Source organism: Lasioglossum baleicum, chromosome 18 (genome assembly GCF_051020765.1).
Source record: "Lasioglossum baleicum chromosome 18, iyLasBale1, whole genome shotgun sequence".
In the NCBI taxonomy this organism is placed as follows: domain Eukaryota; kingdom Metazoa; phylum Arthropoda; class Insecta; order Hymenoptera; family Halictidae; genus Lasioglossum; species Lasioglossum baleicum.
In genome coordinates, this window is record NC_134946.1 from 3,449,306 (window position 1) to 3,466,557 (window position 17,252).

General features: G+C 40.3%; 1 protein-coding gene across 1 annotated transcript; it reads left to right on the forward strand.

Annotated features, from left to right (window-relative positions):
- The first annotated feature begins 4,891 nt into the window (after window positions 1-4,891).
- LOC143218140 (uncharacterized) lies at window positions 4,892-17,103 on the forward strand. The gene is made up of 4 exons (XM_076443156.1): window positions 4,892-5,214; window positions 6,356-6,433; window positions 12,258-12,455; window positions 13,445-17,103. Exons 1-4 carry the CDS (start codon window positions 5,200-5,202, stop codon window positions 15,911-15,913), a joined length of 2,760 nt encoding a protein of 919 aa, XP_076299271.1. The 5' UTR covers window positions 4,892-5,199; the 3' UTR covers window positions 15,914-17,103.
- Window positions 17,104-17,252: the final 149 nt, after the last annotated feature.

The window sequence follows — 17,252 nt, forward strand, 5'->3', positions numbered from 1 at the left end:
CAATGATAGTGTTCCGGTTTCAAGATATTTGATCACACTACATATACACTATACGCCATCTATGATGGCAGGGAACAGTAGACGTCTCGTGCCACCTCCTTGTCTCCTAGATCTCGAATATGTTTACCAGGGGAGTATTAGGCGAACATGACAGCGAGTTGGTATCCGACAAGGACAGACTTATGCAATTTACGGAGAGAGAGAAGGATGGACGTGGATCTCCTCATTTTCAGCCGAGACTACCAGGAGCCACATGAAACAGAGTAGGTGGCACGATTTGCCTCGCTGTCCTTGTCTCGCAGTATACTCTTCCTTGTCTTACACATTAGAGGTATTAGAGATCTCTGAAGTAGCTCCCATGTGTAAGACAAGGACAGAATGAATGTCTCTAACTTATATGTATGTTCTACTTACAAGAGTGTGAAGTTCCGACAAACATTAATTAACCCTTAGCGCTCGAATGGCGACTCTGAGGCGCCACTAAACAATGCTACACTATTATTAAAAACATTCTTCCCGTTATACAATTTTTTCGTATTTAATAAATTACTGAAGATTTGAATACTGTAAGAATAAATTGTATCAGTTTCATCTGTACAAACCAAGATCATGGAAATATAAGGTCGGAAGAGATGTTAGGAGTTCAAATGGCTTCGAGTGCAAAGGGTTAATAAAGTTATACTTATACTTATACACATCTAGAAGGTAGAGGTAAAGATAATTTTTAAATGAAAAACATGCTTCAAATGTGGTTTCTTATAAATTTATTGAATTTACACGATTCGCCATGTACAAATATCTGATCACGTAAATGTGCTACTCACGTTGAAGAATGAATTTAATGGATTAAAAGTTAACGATTTTAAAGAATGCTCAGAATTCGATATCGTTCAGTTTGTCCCAGTAGGATAATCAATACACAAGAAGAAAGTGATTCCGCAGATTATTCAGATATCCGTTCGTCTCTAAAAACAATCAATTACGACCGCGTAACAATGAAATATAATGCATACCCGAGCGCACTTTAGAAAGTCGAGCCAAGTGCGGTGGGCACGCCAGACAAAAAAAAATCCCGTTGACCGCGTTTCGTTTGCAAAAGTGTACACTTTTGATCTTGTTTCTTGTCGAACGAACCGTTGCACCCGATGTTGCGATTAATAAACAGTCGGAGATAACGAAACTGGATTCCTTCGTGACGAAACATCCGCAAAAGTACCGAATATATTGGCTAGAGATAACGTAAAGGGTTCAGGACTCTGTGGTCAACTACAAAACTTAGAGATCCGAGTTCAAATCTTCTAACCCACTTTAACATCTTTCATGAAATTCGAAATTCATATATTACAGTATATACGTATTGTTATAAATAGACTGCGGATTTTTATGCAATTACGAAGAAATTGGCTGGGTGAAATATAAAATAGTGAAAGATTAGGAAAATCTAAGGATATTGTTATGATGTTTTCAATGTAAAAAGTCTATTATAAGGGACGAAATGAATTTTTATTTAACTCCTGCTGCCCACAATCGTTGCAAAATATTTTTATTTTGCATAAAGATCCGCAGTCTAGTTATAAAATATAGAATATGTTACACCTCCGAAAAATATTCTTACATGTACTACACAAGGACAACAATTTATTCGTCTAAACGTTAGTTTAGTGAGTTAGTTCAAAAGAACAGTGAAACATCATGTAAAAATGATGTATAAACATATAGAAGAGAGAGAGAGAGAGAGTGTGTGTAGGCTAATGTAAAAATGTATGTACAATAAATATAGTAATGCAGACATGTAGTAATGATACGTATACATACATTGAATAACACACACGCAGATTTTACCCGCACAGAGAAATTCTCCGAGCAAAACGGTATTTATAAGTCTTAATTAACACTTAAGTACATGAATTATAGATACCAGAGAAAATGAAATGCATTACAGATTGTTTACTCATCTATATGCGCATGCGATCAGTGCGTGTTGTTACAATTATACGAGGAGAAGTTATAACTGTTAATTGCGTAACAGGAGAAGAGAAGGATATTTCGATTTGGTAATCCGGTGTTTGTATTCTTCTATACACCGGTTGATCTTCAGATCTGGTTCTGGTAATGACCATAGTCTCGCTATAAACATCTTCCCAATGAACAAGATTGAGGCTTAACAAAGTCTATGTCTTCCACATGAAGAAGACCGTGGCTTAGAGAAACCTAAAACTTTTTCGAAGTGAAGATTGAGACTTAGCAAAGCCTAGAACTTTTTCTAAGTGAAGATTCAGGCTTAGCGAAGCTTAAAACATCTTCCCAATGAACAAGATTGAGGCTTAAAAAAGTCCATGTCTTCCACATGAGGAAGATTGTGGTTTAGAGAAGCCTAGAACTTTTTTGGAATGAAGATTGAAGTTTAGCAAAGCCTAGAACTTTTCTACGAGGAGAAGTTATGACTGTTAGTTGCGTAACAGGAGAAGAGAAGGATATTTCGATTTGGTAATCCGGTGTTTGTATTCTTCTATACACCGGTTGATTTTCAGATCTTGTTCTGATAAGACAACTTCCTGCAGAGACGACGCGTTTCTTGCAGCATGGTGTTCACAGGCGAGTAAAAGTGTTCCACGAAAACGCGTTTCATTGAACATCGCATCCGCGCGGTCCGGTGCAATTTGTGTTCACCGGTCAGGGAAGAAAAAGGACACGCACGAGATTGCGATGCGAAGTAGTGAAAGGCAGATGAAAGTAAGGAGTGTAATGCCGAATGGCCTGGGCGGGACTATTTATTGACTATTCGACTATAAACCGAGCGAAGCGACGCACGTCGTCCGAGAAAATTGCATTCACCTGCATCGCCGCATGCCGGGTACAGCCGTAGTTGAGCAAAAATTTTAGTTAAATAAAAATTTCGAATAACAAATAAAAGATAACAATATTTTTATTCGTTATTCGAAGGTTCGAATAGAAAAGTATCTTTTATTCGACTAGTTATTTAAATAATTTTACTCGTCGAGAATTTATTCGATGAATATAATAGATAACTTTTTTATTCGAAGCGGATTTATTCGAATAGCTTTCGAATAACTTCTGCGGTACAGCAGCACAACAGTGGACTGAACATCTAATATTTATTGATATTAACCCTTTGCACTCCTTCGTCGAGCGTGGCTCGACATCAGAGAAAGAAAAATGTAAATAAAACGGGTTGTTATATGTATTTGGTTCCTCCTTCATTTATTGAATTGTCTTATTTTTTAGTTAAAAACAAACGGAATGTTCACAAATATAAATTACAACAAAGCTTGAGAGCTACATTTAATAAGTAGCAGTCAAGGAACAGTCCTTTGAAATAAATTTCAAACACACACAGAACACTTGAAATAGTAGGGAGTTGTTGGCAATACAATTGAAAAATAATTCGGAGTGCAAATGGATAATGTTCATTAATATTTCCGCAAAAATTTACGGCCGTCTAACTTGTCATTGAGTTACGCTACTGATTTGGAATTGCAAAAATAGCGAAACTTCGAGAAACAAAAATTTTCAGATGTCTGACTAGTCGTTGACTTGTACTACTGAATTTTTGGTTTGCGTGATTTATCGTCAGAGATGATTGTTTATGTTCGTTCAAGAACCCGCGAGTGACATAGAATTTTCAATGTGAGAACATTAGCATTGTCGCATTGTTGACAGTATTAAATAATGGCGCCATAATCTCGCGCATTGTGTCTCCTCATGAATGATGTATGGTTTTACACAGTCGTCGGCGCGGGACAACGGAACAGCATGTTTTCCGTTTCTTTAATACCTCGGATGCCTGTATGTCTGTCACGAGCGGGTACCGGGCTATTAATTGCAATAATAGCCGACGCGAGAAGAAAGGAAAATCATAGAATCATCGAGAATGTCCACGTCCCGTCAGTGTCACTTTCTCGACCTTTCATTCGATCATCCTTGGTCGAGCCACTCCCCATAAGTTTCTTCCTTATAGGAAAGAGGCCTTTCAATCGTGAAAACGCCTTCTAATCGAGAAGATTTTCCGGACTTACAAATAGAATTGATTTGCCAATATTAATACGAAATAAAGATATGAATGTAAAGTGTCTTCACTTGTTGATTAATAAAATTGATTTACCAAAATGAATATATTTTATTCACAAATAAAAGTGATGTGCTAAAATATTATAGTATAGTAGAATTAATTAAAGTGTCTTCAATTGTTGATTAATAAAATTGATTTACCAAAATGAATATATTTTATTCACAAATAAAAGTGATGTGCTAAAATATTATAGTATAGTAGAATTAATTAAAGTGTCTTCAATTGTTGATTAATAAAATTGATTTACCAAAATGAATATATCTTATTCGCAAACACAAAAGTGATGTGCTAAAATGAATGTACTCCATCGATGAAGATTGGTATTGGTATCTTTATGCATTTATAGCAAAATTGAGTAGATGAAATTGAAAATTACTGGAAAAATTTGACAAATTGAAGATGTCAATATATGATTTCTCCTCCATTAAAATCATCAAGGGAAGAAATAACATTCAATTTAGTTTCTATTTCTTGCAATCGATGCAGACTATTTTTATTTTGCATAAAGATCCGCAGTCTATTGACGAATAAAATTGATAAACCTGATGTATAGTAGAATGGACACCTCTCATTGATAAATAAAATTGATTCGGAAGAAAGTATTCAAAGCGGATGTGTTTGAACGGTACCGATAAATAGGCCTGATAGAACGAAATGTAAATAATCTGATGGTTTCGGAAAAATTCGAGCGAAGTGTCCCCGTTCTGCAGTCGCCGATTCGTTTTGTTCCCGGAGCGTGTTTCCGTTGGAATTTGTCTCTGCACGGTCCGGTGTCCCTTGCTTTCTTCAGCGCTGGAGATCCAGCGTCGCGTTCAGCCGCTCGAGGATCGTGTACTTAGATCGCGGATCGGATCGGATCGGATCGTATCGGATGCTGTCCGAGGGATCTTTAATGGCGATCGTAGCTCTCTTCGGACTCCTTTGATGCGTGGGGATAACTGGAGCTACCAGTTAAGTCAAGTGTATCGCGCCGGGACGAAGTAGTACACTGTTTCTTTCCGGAGTGCGTGCATCGACGTTCCAGAGGATTGGCAACCGCACAACAGAGAATAGAGGAGAACATCCTGTACTAGGGAGGGCAGGAACTACTGTTCACCGACTCGTTAATCATGAAACTTTACTTGGTAAGTCTCCCATAAAATCCCTATTTTTTATTTCGCGCCGTTTCATTTTGTTCAATTTCATCCTGTCTGATTTCGTTGAATTTTGTTCGGTTTCATTCTATGGAATCTGTTAAAATTGGGTTTTGCAAAATCATTATACGTTTCTCCGTGCTTCCTGATCTTCTGTGATTAAGTGAATCAACATTTCTATTTGTTGATCCGAAGAATATTAAGTTGAAATGTGTTCAGTGTGAGGAAAGTTGCGTTTTCTCGAGCTTATGAAGTCTGAATTTAAAATTTTTAATCCGTTGCTTTTTCATTTAATTTAGCCGATCACCCTGTTTCATTTTGTTAAATTCTGAAAATGTGTTTCAAAAGATTATGCAGATTCCTTTTATGTTGATTTGTGAAAATTAATTTAAGTGGAACAGTTGAATCGATTTTTGTCTTTTTATTCGTGTGTATTTGATTTAGTTCTAAATTGCAATTGCAGTACAAAATACTGCAATTCTAATTGAATTTGCATTAACACCCATATTAATAAATATGTTTGCATTAATAAAAAAGTACTGCAACTACACTTACATTCACATGTTTCTGTACATGTAGATTTCCATCCGCATTTGCATCAATATCTAATATTAACAATTCGCACAAATTGTTTAATGTTTTATTCATCCGCGCACACAATTCCCTACTGACAATGAGAAAGGAAGACACGACGCTCTGTTTAGAACATCGCGTTTAATTAATCGTTACGGTGCAACCAACCAACTGTAAATCACATATGCAGTTATTATAATCGGCCGAGAGGTTCCTCAACACTGGGAAGCAACGAATTAACTATAATAAACTGCAACGCATTAAATCACGCAATTGCTGCACAACCTCAAACGAGAATTTAATTGAAGTAAAATTGTAGAGCAAAAAATATGTTATTTTTCGATTATGCACTTTTTAGTTCCCCTTTATAATTTATTGAAATGAGTACAAAATTAAAGGTCAGCGAAAATTGAAAATAAAAATGATGGAAATAATTTTTATCGATCCTCCATCGAATCGAAGAGAATGTAGAGCAAAAATTAATTTTCCGGTTTTGCATTCATCAATTTCCGGTTGTTTACTGAAGAAATGGGTAAATCATCCTTGTTTTGTTGAACAGGTGGCTACGGCTGTGTGGATAGCAACCGTGACAGCAACATTGGAGTCCGATTCCCGTGGAAACTGGAGCAACGAAAAGGTAAATGTAGAGAACTCCTCTGCCGGCTCAATACCTGCGTGATTCGTAAATTTTCTCAGGGGTTTCATTTTCCCAGCAGCCGGTCCAATCGGCCATTAAGATCAGCCATTTACATAACCGAGGATATACTAACATAGCTCACCACAATTTACTCGTGCATTCATCAAATTCTCTCATTCTCTTCGATAATCACAGCAGCTCTAACAATTTCCTCTATTAATAAACAACACATTTTTAAACACACTCCTTCAATGTTTTCCTCGGCAGAAATTGCACGCTTGTTGTTACATGTCGTTAAGTCGCTTCGGAATGTTAACGATGCACACTTTCGAATATCATTTGCATGGTGATTAACACACAAAAACATACATTAGATTAGCTTTAACAATTTCATAAATGAAAAAGTTGTATTTATTTTTAAAATTTTATTTATCCATTTACTGTTCAACTTCTGAAATGACGGAACGTTGCTTCCGTTATTCGTCGAAGACGAAGAAAGTATTTTGAGGAAGCAACGTCCGCCATTAGCGCCCTCAAGCCATTACTCAAGAATGACTCGCCGTAAGGAAATGATTACGCGCCAGTAGGAAAAGAAATTTATTTATGAACGATCCTGCTGGATCGTTGACACTGTTAGATAAAACGGCAGAAGCCAACTTTCAGGGTTGTGAAAGAAAGCACTGCTTATACAAGTTCCTCAATTATCGTTATTGAACTCTTCCAATAAAATTTAGTATTAGAAACTTACACAATTATTAACCGGTTCTTACGTTTCCAACCATCTTCTAATACCTCCGGTCAATTACGCCTAGCAATTTAAATCTTCATTTCAGTACTTTCCATCGCTACTACGCAGTTTCAATTTGAATTCTTTGTTTTTCGTGGAACGACAAGCCTGTAAACCGCGGCGCCAAATGAATTCGCAGATTTCTGCTTACGCCTCCAGCTTTTAAATGAAATCGTAAAATGTCTGAGAAAATCAATGTACAATTTAAAAATTCACTTTGGTAAGTGAAGAGTCTACAGAATCGATTCGAAAATGTTCGACAAATGTTTACATTTCAAAACAGGAGATACAAAGATGTTCTTACTTTGACGGGGGGAAACGGTGGTTCTTCGAGCATTATGCATTGTCATTCTCGCGTTTCCCTGCGAGTACCCTAACCTAGCACACGAATAAACGGATTCTCACGTCGAGATAGAACGGCAGCCGTGTTTGGGCGGTTGGCGGAGAGCGGAAGTTACTTTCGACAGAGGACGAACGAAATAAGTAATGCAGAACAAGTTTCGTTCGCCTTACGTAAAACGGGAGAACCTTTCACGCATAACCCCCGGACCGATAGACACCGGGCAAGAGACATCCTTAACCTTCGGGCATAGAAATCTTTAACCTCGATCTACTTGCGGGCGTCGTTCAGTGCCACTTCGTGTATAGGCGCGACCAACACCCGCCGAGAATCCCATCTGTCATGCAGTTTCTAACAAGATTCTCTGGCCTATCCTATCATGTTACAGTTCCTTTGAACTGCCTGGTAACACATACATTATCCCTGCCAAGACCCTATGGAGGACTCAGAGAATTTTCGAACAGATTGTATACTGTTTAATTGATTGAGGCTTAGCGAAGCCTAAAACATCTTCCCAATAAACAAGATTGAGACTTAGCAAAGTCTACGTCTTCCACATGAAGAAGATTGAGACTTAGCGAAGCCTAGAACTTCTTCCAAGTGAAGATTCAGACTTAGCAAAGCCTAGAACTTCTTCCAAGTGAAGATTGAGACTTAGCGAAGCCTAGAACTTCTTCCGAGTGAAGATTGAGACTTAGCAAAGCCTAGAACTTCTTCCAAGTGAAGATTCAGACTTAGCAAAGCCTAGAACTTCTTCCAAGTGAAGATTGAGACTTAGCGAAGCCTAGAACTTCTTCCGAGTGAAGATTGAGACTTAGCAAAGCCTAGAACTTCTTCCAAGTGAAAATTGAGACTTAGCGAATCCTAGAACTTCTTTCAAGTGAAGATTGAGACTTAGTGAAGCATAGAACTTTTTACAAATGTATATTGCAGCTTAGCATAGCCTAGAAGGTTTCTCTGAAGAAGAAAATTGACGAGTAGCAAGGTCTACATTCCCCAGATGTAGAAGATTGAGGCTCAGCGAAGCCTAAAACTATGCCTACACGATGCGACAGGGTGATAATGTAATTTATGCGATTGGACCAGCCCTCATACAGATGAAAACCTGAGATACTCTATGATGTATACAGTCCCAAACGATCCGGAGTGTAATTTTACACTACAGAACAAAGAAATTACATGGAACGCGCGAAATGATAGTTCAGCAGTGCTCGACGAGGATACTCCAACCATTTCATAAGCCAACTATAATGACAAAGTAGCTCGAGCAAACGGTTCCGAGTAGAAGCACAAGGGGAAAGTGCGAGGCGGACTTTGTTAGACAGGCTTGTCGGAAGAGAATGAGCGGCAGTGAAATGACCTAGGCTGCATGCGAAGGTTAAGGACGACTTTCACCTAAAACTTGCGGATGAAGGTTGGCCTGAAGGCCGGTCAGCCATTCGACGCGTACAAAAATTCTCCCTCTCTCTCTCTCTTCCCCCTCTTATCTTCAAATCTTTCGTCTTCATTTTCATATCTCTTCTCCCAACTTTATGGGAGGAGGAGACATTGATGAAGATGGAGGGTCTCCCAGAGCGGGGACTCCCTGGTCTAACTGTTGATATTAGGGGCATGCATATTCCGAAGTAATTCGACTTTCTCTTCGAATGCAATTTCTGTAGGTCACCTGCAGCTGCCGCAGCTTCACATGAAATGCAATCGCCTGTAATTAGGGTCTCGCATTACCCTGGACCGTTACAAGATTCTACGGACTTGTAGTGCGTAACTAGAACTGTTAACTGCGAGTTCTATCGGTTACAGCGAACACTGCAGAATCTTCTCTAATCACCGGTTACCGGGAAATAACTGTCGACATTTTTCTGTTTGCATATGGCTTTCCTCTTTGCCTGCCCTATTTTCTGGAACCAAAAGAACACCGTGATGACGGTGGTAAAATGTGAAGACTCTCGAGCATGCCATTTGCAATTTAACAGTCCACTGCCATGCAATTTAAAGTCAGCCTTGCCATAAGAATTTAAGAAAGAAGTGTAGCAGTCACAGGAGCGTTGAAAATTTAGCGAATTAGAATGATTTAGAAAAATTCTGTTATTGTGTATCAATAATCGAGGGTTGGCTCACTCTAATGTTGATAAACGTTAAATATTGGACTGAAGGTTATGCAGAGAGATTTGTATAGATGTTTCTAACGATTCGAGTGACTAGAAACGTATATTTTTAAATGCCACTTCGGAGGTGCTAAAGAACCGTGTAAACGGACACCGTGTTTTTCCGGTACGAAAATTTCCTCTAACAAAAACCGCGAATACTTTCTCCGTACACTTTCGGATGAAAGCCTCTCCCAGAGTTGACCCACCTACTCTAAAAAGATCCGCAAAAATGATCTCGCTCTCATCCTTTCTCTTTCTGCAAAAGTGAACCACCTGTGTTTACGTTTCATTTACTCCTGTTTTTCTTTCTGCAAAAATGTCATAAACATTCCCTAGCCATCAAGATAAACATCATGCACAAAATTAAACGATAAAATATATAATATTTTTCTTCTGGTGTTTTAAGAAAGCGATGACAAATTGGAAATTGCTTTTTAATGACCCCCCCCCCACTTTTTTCTCTCGTAAACGTAAAATGGGGAAAGTTGTTCGTCTGTAGCGTGTCTGAAAATTATCCTGCGAGCGAAAGGATTGTCTTGCGTGTGTTACTTCATAGTAATCGCCGCTGTTGTGACTTACAAATCAAATAAACGTAATATCAGGCCTCGCACCGTAATTGTTTTATTCTAATTAAATTCCGCGGATAATCCAGGAGCAACGTTTTTATCCACCGCTACGGCGAATATTGTTTGAACAAACAGAAAAACAAACAAAATGCAGAACAGCTGAGGATATTTAAGACTCGTTTTGGTAAACAGACCTTTTGGGGAGAGAAACAGCAAGAGCTCCCAGAATTCATTGGCAAGTTTCACCGGTTGCGGAGATCAGGTTTCCGATCATTTCTGTGGCTGAACTCCCGAGACTAAAATGGCAGAATCGGTTGGGAAACACGGGGTGCCTCGTGACTGGTATTAGAACTGACTACTGGCTAATTCTACATAAAAAGATCTATCGAAAACGTGGAATAAACTTTTCTCGTTCGAGCCTTCCTTTTCGAGATAATCAACTTTGGAAAGACGGTGCTCCTGTTAGGTTAAAACATTATTTACAAATAGTAAAACATTTATAATGCTAAAAAATATATACTAGTGTATTCAGGAGAGTTTATAAAATCATTTCATTCAAGCAACGTTCATCTACCTTTTATGGTTCACGCGCAAAAAATTGTTAACCCTTCTTTCAACGATTTGTTAATATTTCTCTAAAAAATATTACAAAATTTCTCTGAATGTCCATTCTTGACTCGCTAATATATTAATTTATAGCGTTATAATGAGAATTTGTGCAAACATGTCAAATACAGAAAGGGTTTCAATAATCTAAAGGTTAAAGTCGAAAATCCTGATTTTCTCGTGAACAGGGTGAGAAATGTAATTTCCCAGAAAATAGGCGTAGGATAAGAATTAAAATTTGTTAGGATAGTATGAGAGACAGTTCTGTGTACCATCTAGGTCAGCCAGACAACGATGGAATGACACAGAAGCGAAGAAATGGCGTAAGTTGATCTTTTAACCGCTCGAAAGGATCTAAGTGGTTTTGGGAAGGGGTGTTCGCCGTTAGAAGCAGATCACGGGGCTCGGTTCTGAGCCAATGGGACTCTCTGGACCCGGTCCCGAACGGTTTGCTTTTATCGCGACTTTGAACTCGCGCGCACGACTCTCACTGGTTTTTCTTTTGCGCGCGTGGCTGCAAGAATGCGGCGCGCATCTTTTCCCGTTTCTCCTTTCTTCTCGCTCGAACGCCATAGGAGAAAGGGAGACCGCCGGTGGTACCGTAAAGTCCACCTTTCTCTCATCTCGGCTCACCGGTTATTTTCAGCCTCCTGCCAGCTACTCTACTTTAGCAAAATTCGCCGGACGGCCAGGATAGAACGCGACTTTTCTCTTCGCGCCGCGGCCGACCGGTTGCCAGCACCGCAGGCGCCATTTCTGGGCCAGCGGTTCTGGTTTCCGATCATTTCATATCATCCTCGTCCGTTTCCCTTTATCCCCCGAACAAACACCACACGAAAACTCGAGAGAACAAGCGAACGAAATGTCGGAAAATCGACGCTCCCTCCAAGAAAATTCATACCACAAGTTAAGAATGACACGACTCCTCGAAATGGCCCGTATGTCACTCGAAAGGGCATAGAATATGCTACTAATGCTAAACTAGTTTTTAGTTAAAATCAAACGATCTTTTCATGGAGAAATAGCAATTTTTCGAAACTCAAATGCACACCAGGCAACATAAAACGCGAGAAAAGTTATATAAAAAATAAACAAAGTGTGTATAATTATATATCGTTGGAAAGCTTGATTTTTTTGTGATTTTCTGGTGCAAGTAGCTAGTCGACACCTGTTCTTGTTCGATAGTTACAGCCATTTATAGATTTCCCAAAATGAAAACTTTGACTCCTTCCCACTCTTGACCCGAGGGATCAACTGAAATTTCTTTGTGTACAATACTCATTGGGCTATTAATGTTCAACGTTTAAAAAGATTCGGAGGTAGTTGATTTTTCTGCAACGCATTTCCACTATTCACCGAAAAATCTCTTCTGTTGCAGACAGTTTCAGAGCACAGATTTGAGAAAACTACAGGCGATCTAGGAACAGAGGAGACAAAGAAGATCATCGGAGGTCATTATATACTCAATGGGTATCAGAACGAGAGAACCCAGAACTCTTCTCAGCAGAGCAACCCTGAAGAAGCAACAATAGCGACTGTGAAGTTCATTCCAGCGACTGACAACAATTATGGGAAGGTTGGTGTGGAAGATGGAGAGTGAAATTTCAATAATGCAACTGATCGATCACTTTTCAAACTGAGCAACTGCGATTTCCGTGCTTTCCCTTCCTGATTGCTGGAAAGCAACTCACTTTCGACGCAACGAACGCTGAATAATCATATTTGCCCAGTCACGAGGGCACTTAGGATACCAGGAAGCTCGGAAAATTATGAAACCTTGTGCCAAATCAGAGCAATTCATGTGTAACACATATCCATTTTCCTCATTGTAGCATAGTATAATTTTGGGGGGGGGGGATGAAGCCACCCCTTGAAGAGGTTCACAATTTCTTAAATTTTCTATTCTTCCAAAACTCGATCTTTGAAATTTGATACTTTATCTTTTTATGATTCCTATAAGGGGTAATTACCCAGAATCACCCTGTACAGTTCCAAGTCGAAATTGTTTCATAGTTTTCGGAATTTCCTGGATCGTTAACTTCCCTTGTCAGTCGGCAGTCAGTTTTTCTAGGAATGTGCGATTCGTTGCGTCAGAATCCGATATAACGCGAATTCCACATATTCCCCATCGACGATGACCCTTCGAGCACGCTTTCACTCGATCTTCACGTAAAAGGAGACGCCTCCTCGTCTTCGGAACGGTTTATTAGGCTGACCGAATGAGCTGACGTTCACGTTTGCGCAAATCATTTTGCAGATGGTGTTCCTCGAATAGGCGATACCCTAATTGATACCGAATCCTGATTATAATCTCTTTCGAGGCTTCTGCTGATGTTCTAGCAAGATTAGAACGTCCAAAATAACAGCTTCCGTGCAATTACGCCTTGATTAGAAATTCGATTATGCAAATGCTTCTTGATTGCTATTCCTCGGGATGGAAAATTCCAACGTGGTAGAAGAAGTGCAACATTAGTAGCGTAATTGGTACAGCAATGAAGCACTCCGATTGACTAGAAATTACACTCCTGGAGTAAATGGATTCCTAACTTCTCTATTTAATTTCAGAATGAAACTCAGGGTGACAGTCAACAGCGACACTCTAAGCAATTGGTCCAGCCATACATCCTACCTGTAGAAGAAAAACGACCTGAAGAAACCAGTCCGAACGAGTCAGAGACTGCTGCAAGACCGGCGAGAACTAGTCAGAACGAGACAGTCATAGTGGAGTATTTTCCATCGCAGGAAATTATACTCCAAGAGTCTACCGCGACAACGAAACTTCCCAGTACCCACGAGAACAGCTTCAACGACTTAGGCTACTCCATTCCCGAGGAGCAAATCGACGTGGAATCGGTTGGAGACTTTGGTCAAAGAGTTCGCGCGCCGACTTTGAGACAGAGGAGCAACAGCTTTGGTCGTCTGAAGTCTAGACAGCCTGTTACCAATGCATCCTCGTCCGAGGAGCACAGAAAGCACAGCAGAAAGTACCCTAGACCGTTCGTGTCCAAAAAGCTGAACATTTCAGAGAACCCTCTTGGCACGTACCCGGAAGATCCGGTATTACTCACGTCGGCTATAGAGCCGCAGAAAGCTTTAAAACAAAAGGACATCGAGGAAGATAATTTGAAAAGTGACTTCCACAAAAGCAATCAAATTCTAAGCTTGCCTTGGACGAGCGACGAAGCGTCCCAGTCGAGCAACAGGGAGCAGAAATTAAGGAAGCATAATGTAGAGATGTACAACAGTGCTTCGACCAAGGACAGTTCCTCTTCAGTTGGGACGATGTCCTTAGGGAAATTTTCTGGGCCCATTGTGGTGCCGGATTTACCTCGTCAGAAGAAATACTCTTCCAGCACGATCGATTACTTTGGAAACAACGAGGTGGCGAAATCAACTCCGTCGCCGGAGTCGACAAAAGCGAAAGGACCAGATACAGGATACCTGGCAGCGTCTCCAGTCATTCTGAATCCTCTCCAGGTAGGCGTAGCTCTGATGAACGCTGGACAGGACCTGCACTCGCTCAATGACGACAAAGAGTTTCAGCACGAGGTTCAGTCCTCGCAACTTGCCGCTCCCAATTCGGACGTTGTTATCCAAAACGAGTCTACCGACGGCAGTACCCATTCCCAAGATCAGTTGTCCCAACAGGAGCAGATCTCCGAAGTGTCGAATGCTCCCACGCACTCGGTGGAGATTCAGAAGTCTGTGGAGATCTACCATACAGCGCCGGTGCACGAGATACATTATCCTATGGAGTATGTTCCGAATAATGAGCAGCCTCTGATGAAGCAGGACTACAGAAAGTTGCCAAAGGGTAGGAGACCTGGCCAGGTGAGTATCTACAAGAGCAACGAGATCACCGACGAGCTAGTCCCATCCAGCAACCTCGATCGAGGTCGTCACGATTACAATGAAAACGACGTTGTATACTCTGGCAGTATTGGCCAGTTGGATCAAGTGGTTCGGCCTGACAAGCCTAATTTCGGAGCGAGGGATCAGTTGGACAGTAAGATAGTGGTCACGCAGCAGCCTTCCAGGTTGACGGAGGTGCTACCAAACCTGGTGAACCTAGAAAGCGCTCAGGGGACTCAGGAGGTGCCTCAAATCCTGGTGAACAAGCCTGCCAGCGATCCGCAAACGGATCAGCAGCTGAGACTGTTGATGGCGGCGCCTCAGCCGTACCAAGTGGAGAAAATGATCGAGAAGCAAATAACGATCGCGCAACCTTTTCCTGTGCACGTGCCGGTGGATCGAATAGTGGAGAAGCAGATTCGCATTCCTTACCCGGTGCACGTGGAGAAAGTGATCGAGAAGAAGGTGCCGATCGCGATCCAGAGGGTACTCATTCCATTCCCGATCCACTTCAGGGTGCCGCAACCGGTCCCGATTCCGGTGGAGAAGATTGTGGAGAAGCCTATACCCGTGCCGGTTCCAGTGGAGAAGGTCGTAGAGAAGCCAGTGGTGCACGTCGCAAGGCCATACCCTGTAGAAGCAGCAAAGTTCGTTAAATCAGTGGCGATTCCGATCTATAACGTTCAGAACGACGGGAACTACCAGCAAGTGATCAGACAGCAGACCTTCCAAACGCTACCCTCGTACGGGTCTGACGATCAAGGTTATTATAATAATTCTACGCAACTCTACGGTCTTGGCTACGCTCTGAACCGGCCCCTGGCCAGGCAACCCGTAGTTCACACGCTACCAAAGAAGTTTGGGTCGTATGGATCGCAACAGTACTCCCATTCGTACTCGGTTGGAGGCAATGGTGGTAATACTGTGTCGTATGGGAGGGTCGAGAAGGATAAGATCCTTGACGAATACGTGGGTCCTGTACCGAGGAAAGTACCCATTGGTATCCAATCCAAATCTATACAGTACACTTCGGATATTCAAGCAACCTTGAGGAGAACCAGGCAGGATGGAGTGATTGGGAATACCGGTAGCTTTAGGCAGTCCAAGATGGAGTATGGTTTCAAGCCGCCTATGGTACCCTCTGTTCAATACGACGAGCAGACTGCCACCAAAGTGGAGTAAGCTTTGAGAAGAAATTATTTATTGCGATATGATTGAAACATTTGGATACTTCCGCAAAAAAAGGGTGCGAGTTTCTAACGCCCTACAACCTCCCCTTTTAGTCGCCTCTTACGACAAGCAGAGGCTACTGTTGGTGAATTCTGTCCCCCATCAACTGGGGGGTGGGGGTTTTGTTAATTTTCTATTTTTTCTCCGACGGTCACCCATCTTCCCGCGGTATGCGAGTGATCGTTGTTTGACTTGCATATGCGCAACGCGTGTAACCTTACTTTCCACGCTATAACCCCAACCTGCTCGAAAATGTTAAATTCTATATACAAATGAAAGTATTATTTATTATGTACCGAAGAAATTAATGTTCGCTGGATAAGTTCGTACTCGCGGTTGTGCTGAATTAATTGTACGGTTTAGGCGTTGAAGACTGATAGGCATAATAATATAAAAGAACGAAGGAAAAGATATATCGAATTTTATGCTAGTGCTGTACGTAGCGTAACTCGAAAGCTTTTTTGATGCCATCGCATTGAATGTAAATTAAGTTTGTAAAGAATATATGTAAAAATATATTGTTAAAGGTCCCGTGAAATTGACATTGATATTATGAAAGATAAATTGTTTTCCTATTGTTTTTCTTTCTCGAATGTATCGAAGTATTATTGACATATATGAACGAACGTACTATATATATATTGTAAGTTTTGTACTTTAATCTTTGATATAAATAGATAATAAGGTCCAGTTTCTGTAAATTACATCGTTGATTAAAGTCTTTGTATACTGTATAAAATAGTGGTCGAACTTACTGTTATCCTCTTTCTCCTGCAAATGAAAGGAAAGTGCGTGGTTAAACTTCATGGTTTATTCTTGGACGGTACCTGTTTAATAGTCGAACAATATATTAACAATCATCATCTCGCCGCCTCGATAAAAAAAATACAGAAAATACTGATATAATTAAAAAATAAAATTAGGACACTCCGGAGCCCCGCCCAGGATAAAATCATTACCGAGGATGCTGAGGCGCAATAATTTACCCATACGCTCGTACATACATATACAATATACATACGTGTATGTATATACACATATATATATATTTTTAAAATTGATACATATGTATATATATTTTAAAAATTTATATATATATATATTTATATTTCTTTATTTATATATATAACTTTATGTATAATCTGTAAAGGTGAGTCAGTGCCGCTCATTCTCTTGGAAAGATCTATGTACAACGCTCATGTTACATTATTATAGTTAAAAAGAAAAAAACGATTGCACAGTAGAAACTTGATTACCGAATAAATCACTGCTCACTGTAGTTGACACTGTC